The 12722-nt window shown below is 42.5% G+C and overlaps 1 protein-coding gene across 1 annotated transcript in view; it reads right to left on the minus strand.

Moving 5' to 3' along the window:
- Positions 1–3884: 3884 nt before the first annotated feature.
- fam20cb (FAM20C golgi associated secretory pathway kinase b) overlaps positions 3885–12722 on the minus strand; it is a 41290-nt gene continuing 32452 nt past the window's right edge. The window contains exons 4-11 of the mRNA XM_028407921.1: positions 10982–11074; positions 7622–7737; positions 6948–7128; positions 6672–6781; positions 6509–6590; positions 6351–6410; positions 5919–6069; positions 3885–5691 (exon numbers count right to left, since the gene is read on the minus strand). Of these exons, the coding sequence (XP_028263722.1) occupies positions 5575–5691; positions 5919–6069; positions 6351–6410; positions 6509–6590; positions 6672–6781; positions 6948–7128; positions 7622–7737; positions 10982–11074 (910 nt within the window). The 3' untranslated portion in view covers positions 3885–5574. The remainder of the gene's footprint in view (positions 5692–5918; positions 6070–6350; positions 6411–6508; positions 6591–6671; positions 6782–6947; positions 7129–7621; positions 7738–10981; positions 11075–12722) is intronic.

Consider the following 12722-nt stretch of genomic DNA (forward strand, 5'->3'; position numbering starts at 1 on the left):
CTCTGCTCCACCAGCTGACACTTACTCTGAGCTCTGAGCTTATGACGGCTGCCTCCAGCCCCCCTCTACAGTCCCCTCCTTGTCCCAGCAGCTGCTCCTAAGACTCACGGCCACTTCTCTGAGGACCTTGAATGGCCACTAGTGTTTAATTTTCAACATTATATATGTAAAGATGTTTTTCTCAACCTGATTTATCATTTTCATGCTTTTTAGGAGAGAATATTTACAAGTCAACCCATGATGTCTCATTAAGTCATGCATCTGACAGAACTGCATTTTCAGCAGCTTTGAATTGTGAGTCTTTATTAAACCATGAATCGAGGCTTCAATATGAAAGCAAGCATCAAAAACAATGCAATAGTCATGTATCACCTTCCATGACAAAACTAAAGAGACCTATTACTTAGAGTGTAGCTTGACCCTGCTGTGTTGGAGATGCCCGTGCATTATGACAGTGGTGTTTTTTGGTGTCTTTGAGATGAGAAACCGAGTTCTGACATGTGCATTAGAAGAGCAGTAAACACATTCCATCACTAGAGTTGAGGAAAACAAAGATTGTAAGAGAAATGGAACGAGCCAATCAGATCCAGCAGGTCCATACAGCAGCACGCTACCCTGGACTGACGGCTACTCTTCCTCCGCCTCCAGCAGGATTCAGGGTGGTCCAGTGGACTCATAGGCTGCCCTCTTGTTTTATTTTGACTCTTTTTATAGCCTAATCTCTCTAACTGCATTTAAAACAGCTAGCCCCGAATCAACAAACAAAATCCTTTGCATCTTTGTTTTCTTTTTTTCTCTGTTAACTCTTTGGGGTGTGTGCGTGTATGCATGTGTGTGTGTCCACTCTGGCAGACGTTTAGTCAACAACGGGAAGTTTTGTAGATGCTATCTATAATGCTCCATAATGGCCATAAATTGTTTCCGTGTCTATAAAACAGGGGGATGTGTATGTTGAAGGGCTCTTAACGGGGCAATTGGAGGTCTCCCGTGAGGCGACAGAGGCCGGGAAAACAGCCCGAGGACTGCCAGGCCTCTGTGTGTGGCCTCACTGGTGCAGGAGTCACCTATTAGGCCCTGTAGTGGTGCTTCTCTGAAACAGTAAAGCAATACTGTTTGTTTATAATAATACAATGAAAAGGGTCATTTAATTCATGGTTTAGGCTCAGAATTTACATTTGGTAAATATGAACAGCATCTTGACCTATGAAAAGAGACACAGGCTTTTGTCTTTATAGCTCTCTTCATGAAGTTTTTGAAGTACAGGTCAAATAAATCCCTTGAGGGTGGGTGTAACTATGCAGAATACCAGGGTCAAAGCTACTTAATCATTTATTTCTGTGAGTTTAAAGATCATCAGGGGATGTTTTGAAGGTTTTTAGGCTAAACCATTTTTTATTATTTTGAAAATCCTGGCCCTGTTTGAGACAATCTTTATTTTAATCTATTTTGTGCATTGCAGTGCATGGGTAGTAATAATCTAAAATGAACCAATGTTTCCTTGTGATGTGTTTTTATAGATGGTTTGAGCTCGCTCAGGTGAATTGTCTCGGCAGTGATTCATGTGAGGCTGTAAATAGGACCAACAGAGGGAGGGAGGCAGTGTAGAGGAGAAGAAGAGGTCACGGTATCAGGTTGGTTTGAACTCAGATCTGATAAGCACCTCATGGCTCACTCCCATGACGAAGCTTCCTCTGGCGTCCTGTCTGTGGCCGGCTGCAGCGATTACAGCCCTTAGTTCTCCTCTGGTCACTCTCTGTCCCCTCTGATGGTTGTCTCAGACTCTGCTTCCTCCATTCATCCATCGTCTGCCTCTGTGTGTGTCTGTGTGTGCGAACATGCATTTATGTAAACCAACCGAGGAGCTTTTTCCGGGGGCTGTTCTGCAAGGAAAGGTTATCAAAACACAACAGTGCACTGGGAACTATAAACATGCTTATGTGCAGATCTGGAGCTGAGGGCCGTTTTCCTTTGCACTGTACTGTGCAGGCATCCTCACTGCCACCGTTTACTGTCAAATTACACCGGGTTATGTAGAGTGCTGCAGATAAGCCCTTCAGAGCAGGCCTGTGTTTACCTGAGTATTCAGCTGAACTGAAAGAGCTTAAACACTAACAATATTAAGTCTGTTGTGACGATCTTAAATTAAATACATGGATTTGTCTTTATTTTGTCACCTCATATCAGACACCTGGCATCGGTTGTATTTTATTTCAGGATTTGTTAGTTAAGCTGAGAAATAGAATAAATAAATAGAATTGACAAGTAAAACAAAAAGCTCCCTGACACATGACCTGTGACCTTTCACCTCTGTTTGCATCTTGGTCAGTTGTTTTGTTTTTTACTTACAGTTAAACAGCTACGATGGAGCTCACCAATAAACTCACCAATAAACTGATAAAGATTGATTTTGTGTGACAACTTATCTTAGTGAAGGTTGGACTAGAAAGGTTGTGTCGATTATTTAACAGAACCTGTCGTGCTCACTATGCTACAAGATACTTTTTAATCTGGGTTCTTACAGGCTTTATCATGGTGGAGTTGTATTTTTGACTTTGCAGATGCTGAAGAGTTGGATGTATGTGTATATTTTATATGTAGGGGAGACCGGGGCTTGTTGTCACACTTTTTACATTGTTATATATCTTAAAATTAGTTCATCAGATTGTTAAAAAATACTTACCAAAGGAAAGAACAAAGTCTTGGGCACAAACTTTGTATTCATTTCATTTTGATATCTCTTTTCTGTGCAGACTTATCAGCATTTAAATAGGGGGTGCACACATGTGACATGCTGCCCCATTAGCGGGTAAGTTGTCACAGCATACGTCACACATGTTTGGCATAAATAAAACAAGAACACTTCAGTTTAATTAATATTTGAATTTAAAGTTAGCTAGAAAAAGTTTGATTAATCAATGAACTTGAATAAAAATTGGCCAAATTCACCTCCCTCAATCACGTCAGGTGCTGTGCTGCCATTTCTGTTTTTTTGTGTAATTCCTGACAATTTCTTCTCCTGTGAGTTTTTCCTTTGTTCTTTCAAAAAACAATCACAAATTGAACAACCACTAACCAGCAGATTCTCTGTGTCTATTATTGCATATACTCGAGTAGTGTGACAAGTTGCCCCAAATTGGCTGAGACAATTTGCCCCAAACAGCCATGTTTGCTAATATCAGCCATATTTTAAAGTTAGCTTGAAGCAGCACTGTAACTAAAGTCTGGCCAAACACTTTATTTTCTCTTCTAACAGGTTCAAATGTTAAATAATTTATGTTTGTGTCTTTAAGCAGACAATAACAAAAAATATTCAGTTGGTATTTTTCTTTGACATTTGAAAAATGGGAAATTTGTCTTCTTCACCTCAGCTGACAGTGTGCTTTGCTTTTCCCAGACAGTATGTGACATCACATTATGTTTAAGCAGAAAACTCGTATTCCACTATTGAGTAGACCCCCTTTGTGGTCAAGTTATGGCAAGTGTGACAACAAGCCCCGGTCTCCCGTACCTTTAATTCCCTTACGGTTATGTGCCACGCCGCCATTGTGCATAAAAAACCCAAAACCAAACACAACACCTGTGCGTCCTGGCCGTAGGTCCTCCCATCTTCACACATTTCGAGATGACGTAACCAGATCAATTTCCGGGTCACCGATACGCATGGTGGATCGAGGGGGGCACGCATAACGCAAAAGAAGCGTCTCAGTCTCAAGTGATGGATCTTTACGCACTGTTTTGGACTTTTCCATTCATCTAAACAGCAGGATAACAGCTCGTTAGGGTAAGTCTGGCAGTGGTGGCTAGTTTTATACGTTTTATACTAGTTTTAATTGACAAACACGTTACATACATAGAAATAAAAATAGGCTTGGCTAACTATCACATTATGCTTATTTTTTGTTTTATTGCACTTTAACCATGATGCAAAGAAATTTAAAAACAAAATCCACAGAAACAATGAGTTGATTTTTTTAAAAAAAGAAGCATTTTCACTTCAAGAACACCATGTAAGGTCCTCCATGGATCCACCCACACACCCATACAGACTGTACTGCCCTGACACGACTATGGAAACTGTATAATAATTAAAAAAAACCCTTTATGGAACAGATGGAGTCAACACATACACATATGTAGACCTCCACATCTTATCTAGAACTTGTACCTGGGAGGAGTTTGAACCTTTCTGCTATGAAACCAGACATTCAAGTATTTCTATCATTGCACAGGCACTAGATTTTTCCTACTGTATATATTAACTTTCAGCCAGTGACTGAATCATCAACACCAACAGTTAGGCTGTCAGCTGTTGGTAATGAATGAAATATACAACCTGAAAAAAATAATCTCTCCACAACAGCAACATCTGGACATCAAATATATTACAAAGAAACAATAATATAAAACTATTTGTGTCACATTTGGCTTTTGGTACCATAAATCTAACCTTAAATCTGTTGCACCGAAAAAAGTTTTCTTGGAAAAACAGTAGTTGGAAAATCATTAAAATTGTGTAAACATAAATGGAAATCGATGACAGCTGCAAACCAATTTTATAATGATAAAAGAAACAGGCTAAAATATGGAGAGGGTTAACTTGATGGAGTGGCCTGACGGCCACATTTGCACATGCTCAGTTTGCCCTCTTTTGGTCAAATGATGAAGTACACTGCTGAGATGTAAATTCAGAGCTGAGGCTTGATGTTTTGTAACTGATTAGCATTCATTACAAACAATAAATACTATTTTTAATAAATACTCTCTCAAGGTCATGTAACATTTATGGGCAATATTCATGGACAAATCCAGGAGTAAACCTGCACTCCAATCAAATACTTCCATTTGGAATACCAATGATGTGATCCTGAAACAGTTCAGCAGAAATAAAGTTTTAAAAAAAAGGACACTACTAAAAAAACATTTTTGCAGCAAATCAATAAAACATCATTGTGATCATTAAGACAACAGGAAGTCCACCTCCTCCTCTTCCTCTTACTGCTGTGAGCCTTCAACTGAGATGCCTCAACAATAAGTAGAAACACATAATCCAGCCTGTGAAGAGAGAGAGAGAGAGAGAGAGAGAGAGGCGGAGGGGGCGGGGGGGTCTTTACATGTCCCTCAGAATTCACTGAATTCAACAAAAGGGTCCTGAACCAGACATGAGAGAAGGCGATGGTTTGGTTGCTGTGATGGGGTTGGTGGGGAAAAACTATCCTACACTACAGTCAGGGTTTGATATTTTTAAGGAGTCTAGGTGATGTGCGGTGGTTCAGTCCTGTCCAGCCCCGGATCCCTTCAGAGATCACCTGCATCTCAAAACATCAACACTGGTTGAAGTCATTGCACTGTTTGTTAGAGTCCAGTCCTTTCCAGCAGGTCTTCCACACAGCTCAGGCAGAGGGGTTTCCCTGTATGTTCAGCATAAATCAAGCCCTCTGAGAAAATTGGCACAGATGGGGCTTGTCTGTGCTACAGGATGCCAGTTTTGTTTAAGAGACAGACGGGATTAGCTCAGTCCATTCTCCCAGATCTCTAAAGAGTCAGTTCAGTCCAGCCACCGACACTCGCAGGCAGCTACCTCCGCCTTGGTCCCTTGTGGATGTGGTCATTCCCTCTGTCTCCCTGGAGGTCATCCTCCACCACGTAGCTGTAACCCTCTTTTTCGATGCATTCTGACAGCACCTTCAGCACCTAGTGACAGGACACTCTTTATTTTCAAGACTTAATCAAGGAGATTGACAACACTTAGACAGTTTGCTTGGTTCAGATTAGAAAGAGAACATGGTGTTAATCCTGTCTTTATAATTATAAAGATAATTCCTATTTAAATTTCTGTTGCTATTTAATTGCCAACACAAGTGATATTGATCTGAGTGGACCTGGATTTGCAAACCACACTAAATGGGATGAGCCCTTACCTGGCGCAGTCGTCGGTCCATGGCATCCAGGTGTGGCTGAATGAGGATGGGAGTGAGGCGGTCCCTCACCAGGGATTCTGCCATGAGCACAGACAGCTTGTATTCTTCCTTAGCCAGCAGCTGCAGGCGCAAGTGGGTCGATTTCCTTACCCTGCAGAAAGAGAGCGAGCGGGGAGAAGAGTTTAGTGTGCAGGCTCGTGCATTTCTCAGCATCTGGTCTGCAGAGCTGATGCTGTGCATAGAACAGCAATCAGAACTTCTAATTCCTATCATTAGAAGTTTTTTTTTTAACTTAGTGCAGAACTTTTGTCTCCCCCTTCTGACTTTGAGGTCAGTAAAACTGTTGAACATTGAAGTCTGAGAGATGTAACAGTCACTTGCTTTTTCTAGAGAGAGAGAGAGTCTCTTCGCCCTATAAAGACACCATCTTACCTGCAGCACTGGGTCAGTGGCACCAGGATGGACATCTCATCATGAGAGTGCTTCCCAAAACTAGGGTGAGAAATGCAAACATGTTGACAAGTTGTTCCAGATTTTTATTGGACCTAATGTGAACACCTGCACACCAGGTATTTCTTGTTCTGGCTTACCCTCTGCCATTGTCTAGATGAATGATGAAGGTCTCATTTCCAAACTTTTCAAATGTCTCATAATGGTGGCGATCCATGTTTCCTGTGTGGCCACACATCCAGTTTAATACTGTATACAACATACTTTCTGACTGTATTGTGTTTGTGCTGTGGGCTAACTCACCCATGAGGAAGTCAAAGATGGTCATGTCCATGATGTCCAGCAGTCGTGTGCCACTGTCATAAGGTGGAGTCTGTTTGACCTCCTCGCAGTAGTCTGGATCCACCTCCCACCTGAGGACAGTAAAAATAGTTAAATTTGCATCTTAATCATCCATATTTTCTTTTAATATCTGTGCTTTGACACATGGATATGCAATATCTAGCTCAGTTCTCATTAGTGTAACAAAGGTCTGATAGCTGGACCTTCTATTGTCAGAGTGTGGGATTGATCTCTTACTCAGCCTTCTTGCGTTTGTGGTAGGAACGTCTCCACGGGTTTCTCCACGTCTTGCGTTTGGCAAGTGCCAGATCTGGAAGGAAGGCAGCCAGGGATCCTTCTATCTGGTCTGGTTTTCCGCACAGAGCGTGCTCAGTGGAGCAGTAGTAAGAGCACTCTCCGTAGAAACACACGTTGTTGGCTGTGAATCAGAAAGGAGAGACATGTTAGTGTTGCAGCTCTCTCTCTCTCTCTCTATATATATATATATATAATACACTAGTGACTACACTATTTTCGTCCTTTTGTCATTCACTCCACATATATATATTTAAAGGCCACTTTGCACACAATTAAACTTACCTGGGGACGTTCACTGACCTGTATTAATTGCTGAGATTGTCAGTAATTTTAATCCTCTGAGAATTTTCCATGTGTATAATATGTAAAGTTGCATCGCTAATTAACTGTCGTCCTTTGGCACGCAGTAAAATCCCCTGATAATATTAATCCCATGCAAATGAATTTCCCGGCAATTTAGGACACAAGACGAGCTTTGCTCCACATTATGAGCAAGGAAACTGTACGGTTTTTGCTTGGCTTTGACTTTTGCATGTTGAGACATTTTATTACTGTCTCCTTCAAGAAGATGTAAGTGAATAATTGTGGAATCCTGCTGTTTATCCTTTGTGTACCTGGTGAAATAAAGAAGGTCCTCCAGAGTTTTTTATCTCGTGTAACGTCTCGGATCTCTTTGGTCATGTTGACCAGTCTTCCGGCCACAGGAGGGACACGTCGGAAGTCCAAGATCCTGCAATGGAAACAAACACAGAGGGGGGGCTCGTACTCATTCAAAAAGCTTTAAATCTTGAAAAGACATGGCAGCGTGTGTTCTAAATGTACAGGATTTGTTTGCCTTTTGTAGTTCATCCTGCTCAACGATAGGGCCAACTGGTGCAAGAGCGGCTTGGACACCCCGGCTGAAAGGTGGAGCCACAATTCCTCCGTGAGAGGGATCAGTGGTTTACACACATAAAGCCATGGGGTGTGATTTAACATTGCAGCCAAAAGGGGGCACTGTGACATAAAGAAGTACCTGCCAGTCACACCACAGGGTGGTAAACCTCCCTGTGGCTTTTATGTAGCTGTGATTCTACATCAAACACAGTTTAAGAGATTTAGTGTCCTTTCTTCTATTATTATTGTCTGTATCTATGTACCGAAATATTTAATATGGCTGTATTTACACTTGGAGATTGCGGGGCTGCCTTCCTGTATGTGCACCCCCCCACTGTCAACAGCACCCAACTGCCACATCAGCACGGGCTCTTTAAAAATTGATGCCCCTGACAACACCTAATGGCTGAGGCCTGAGGGCAGAAAGACACACAGGAAGACAGGCTTGAGATTAAAGATGGTGGTGAGGGAGGTTAAAAAGAAGACAAGGCTTCATACAAATCATGACATCAAGTGGCGTGTGGAGTGAGACAGACGTATGCAGTCATGTTTCTTTCCTTCCTGCTGTCAGACAGACAGACGGACACAGGTTGGAGCGCTGTACAGCAATGTTTGGCCTGCTGGGCCCGGGCCTGCTGCCAGGCTAAAGGGAACAGTCAGGGCAGACTTCTTGGTGGTGGCCATTTTAAACTTGCATTCATTTTGGGATTGAGAGGCTATGGGTGGGAATGACTATCTTACATACTCGAGGCTGAAAAATATAGAAGGTAAGAGTGGATCTCATAAATCTGAGCTGTGTCGTTTCATATTTAAGGTCACATTTAGCCCGATCTGTCTTTATATCTGCTGACTACTTAATGCAGCAAGTGCACTTCCCAGTTAAATCCAATCACATAATTAATGATGCTTAAAGCAGAGTAGCCTATATAGAAAGAGGCAGTGTGTGTTTCTTCATCTGTGTGTGTGTCTGTGGGCCCCCTGGGAGGCAGTGTAGCCTCAGCCTGTGCACCAGCAGCAGCAGCTCTGTGGACAGGCTCTAATTTAGAACAGACAAAATAAGGAAAAAAAAATAAAGAGCTGCTTTTGGCAAACCCTTCCTGGCTTATATTTAGAATGGGCACAGGGCCTTTCATGCCTTTGGTTTCCTCCTCTTCCCCTTAACCCACACATATGCTGGAGTGTGTGAGCATATTTTGTGTGTGTGTGTGTGTGTGTGTACAGAGCAAGACCAGATGTGTAGCAGACTGGTGAAGAATGCTGCTGCTAATGCAATTGCTGATGAACTGTGTCATTGTGCCTGAAGGAAAAGTGGATTCTACATCACTACCGACTGTGGCACCATTGTGTGTGTGTGTGTGTGTTTGTGTATGTGTGTGACCTCCGTATCATGTTGTGTCAGTGCAGGGAAGCACCAGCGTTCACGCCACAACACAGTCCCTCTGCTTATAATAATAACACGCAGCCACAGTGACATCAGCTGGACTTTCATAGCAATGCAGCCGCTAAAACCCGTTGCTGCCGATCACAGAGCCTCACGAGGATTCCTCTTTTCATTAAAGCCTCTCCAGCAGGCCATAAAGCGTTAGCCTTGTAAAGGCAGTGAAGTCAGAGTGTGGTGGTAGTTAACTAACCAAGGAGGATGCAGTCATTGTTCAGTCAGATGCTAGCTGCAGGAGGGCGGCATTCATTCTGTATGACTCATGGTCTCTTGGAGCTTCTTCTGTTTAGGCTGCAATGTTGTTTTTTTTTCTTAATGAAAAAAAAAGAGTGTGTGAGATTGTAGACTGTGGAAGGGAGAGGCCGAGGGAGAGTGCACTGATATGCACAAGAGAAAATCCTGCTGGCATGACTGTGTGTAGTAAATCTTACTTATATAGTGCCCCCCTACACACTTAGTCCACAGGTTGAGGATCATAGATCTGCCACCTTCAGAAAATGTGATCCACAGCACCAAACAGAAGTCCTGGATGGCAGCCATGGCTGAACGGCTAAATCATTGTTCTGAGTCAGCTTGAGTCAGCTTTTTTTTAGCCTTCAGTGCACTGAAACTCCCCTGTCATGGTCTTACTACTTACAAACAGTGCTCTATTTGCATACCAGAAGTCTCTTTAGCATCATCCATGGTTACAAATTGCTGCAGAAAATGGCAGATTATCCCTTTACACTTTGTGCCAAATCAGCTTCTCATCAAACCCAAAGAGTTGAGTTGTTGTTGGATACATTGAGCTCAAACCTCATCTGAAGTTGTTAAATAGCGGCATGGACCTGCTCCTGGGAGATACCCAGCTCTGTGGCAATGTACCAGAGTTCGTCCATCAGTGTGTAAAGATTATGTCATAGAGCTTATCAATGGCCTCCTGTGTTGTGTGTGTGAGTGACTGTACATCCGGTACAGGGGTCATCCTCTGGGCTTTCTCTGGCACAGTTGAAGCCATCAGCCCACTTCTTATCTTCTTATTTCTGTTCTTGAAATATTCTAATATTTTGACCGGACATGCTTATTGAATAATTATACAAATGAGAAGGATTTACTAGAAAACATGGAAAACATTAACCCACACATGTATCTTAAGGCGTTATTGTCAGACGGTGGTATCCAGTTCGTTTTTCTCTCTTTAGGATCTGTGCTTCTCCCTGGTGGTTAATGAGCTGACACGGGGGCACAAAATGAGCAATCAGGCAATCAGGAGCAAAACCTGCAGGATGTTGGCCCTTAAGTACAACAGGAAAGAAAGTGCTTGGGAGGTTTTTAAAAAAAAATTCAAAAACATGAGCTTTTTGCCCTTATTCAGCTACGAGGGCTGTTTTTGGATGTTTGGGGGCTCAAGGCCAGACACCCACTGCTGCCCCTGCAGGTGCTTATCTTTGCATAGCGGATTCTTTAATGTTATTTTAGTTAAATTCTGATTTCTTCCGGTTTGTGCCAAGTTGTGTCTTTTTCTGGTTTTATTCATGTCTCAAATATGAAAATAAACAGTGCAAGTATTTTTAAGTAAAGTGTTCAAAGAATGACATAACATCACTGACACTAATATGTCTTCTGTTGCATTTTTTTTGTCTGCTGTGACAAACGTTGCTAAAGCATAGTTTCCACTTACTTGTCCAGATGAAAGGCAGCGATCTCTGCATTGTGTCTTTCAAAGTCAGAGAAATAGAAGAAGTCTGGTGGGGTTTCCTGCTCCCGAGTTTGCCTGCAGGAACACACAGTAAAATGTTCAGTTAGTTGGCTGCTCAGGTATACCCTGAATGAGGCACACAGGCTTACATGCAAGGGTTAAACGTAAAGCTGACCATGTAATACAATGCTGGTATGCAAAATAAGAATTTGTTGACACTGTGTTTGACTGCACAACTAGTCCTGCAGAGATGTCTCACTCCACAGCAAGTGATAAAACACTCTGACTTTACACCCGTGTACCTAATACTGTGAACACCATTTGTGAGCAATAACCAAGACACAATAAACTAGTGTCCTTGCCTCACAAAAAGGCTCTCAGCAGAGTTATGGTGGGTGTTTTTTTTCTTCTTTTTTTTTTTGTGGGCCAGCGAGAAGAAAGGGACAATCCAAGGTCAAAGACTTCCTCCTGAAGCATCTGCTCCTGTTCGCCGTCTGTACCTATTTCTGTCCGGCTCTGATCCTTCCCCAAAAAACTGCTTTCATACACACATTCTGCCTTAAAGCTCTTACTGGAGGGAAAAGAGGCTCTTAAAGGCTTAAATCCCAGAGCTGATGGAACACGGGCCAGGACGGAGCAGGACAGACAGGATGGCCGGGGTAAAAAAAAAAAAAAAGGCGAAGTCAAAGGAAGTGGAGGTGAAAAGACTCCAGGAGAAGGTGCTGGGTATAGAAAATATGCTAATATTTTCTAAGAATACAAAGAGAGCAGGGCAGGCCATCATCAACTCGCAGTCTCTCTACAGAGGAGCTGCATATTTTAGTTATTTTTTCCTTTTGTGCAGCCTGCCTTCTTTTTGCTTTTTTTTTCATTGACAACAGTAAATACTTTCCAGGAAGGCAGCTGAGTGTAATGATTTGGACTGCAGCCTCTGCCATTTCTACTTCAGCTAAGTTGAGGGAGGATGAGAAGAATGGAAACTATCTTGGCAACTTCTCGTTCTCTCCTTCTCCCTCTATTCCCTCTGGATGCCTTTCTCTGTTTATTTCGCTCAAAATCCTCTATCTCACCTCCTCTGCTTCACTGCTCTCCCTCAAACAGCTTTTTTGTGAATCCAAGTCTTAATACTTTATATGTGTCTACATCTCTCTCTCTCTCTCTCTCTCTCTCTCTCTCGCTCTCTCTTTGTTCCATCCCTCCTCACTCCCTTCCTCAGCTGGCTGGCTGATTGTAACTCCACAGCTGCGTGGATGACATATGCACCAGTCATTAACTAACCCAACATGGAGCCCAAAAACACACTCATCCACTAAAAAATCCTCAATTTCTTCCTTTCTTTTAACACTCTACTGTCTTTTTAAAACCGTTGAGTGCACAGATTTGACAGCCTCATGCAGATGGGTGATCTGGTGGGTGAAGTTCGACCCGAGTAAGCAAAAGTTCCATGTAAACTTCTAAATGTTACTTTTCTCAGCCTCCTCGCTCTTCTTCATCTCTCTTTTTCTCATGCTTCACTCCCAAGCGGTCATTGAGGCTCTGCCAGTAAAGGCAGAGTGCTCGCCGTTGATTGTATCGCTCTCTTCTCCCGGATAGCCTTGCTTCAGGGACACGGCTCTCACTCTACATCAAGGAAAAATGATACTGACTTTGAAAGTAAGTGAGAGCAGTATCTATTTACACCAATGCTACTCAGCCAACATCATTCATATACCAACACATGCAG

This window comes from Parambassis ranga, chromosome 6 (assembly GCF_900634625.1).
Source record: "Parambassis ranga chromosome 6, fParRan2.1, whole genome shotgun sequence".
NCBI lineage: Eukaryota > Metazoa > Chordata > Actinopteri > Ambassidae > Parambassis > Parambassis ranga.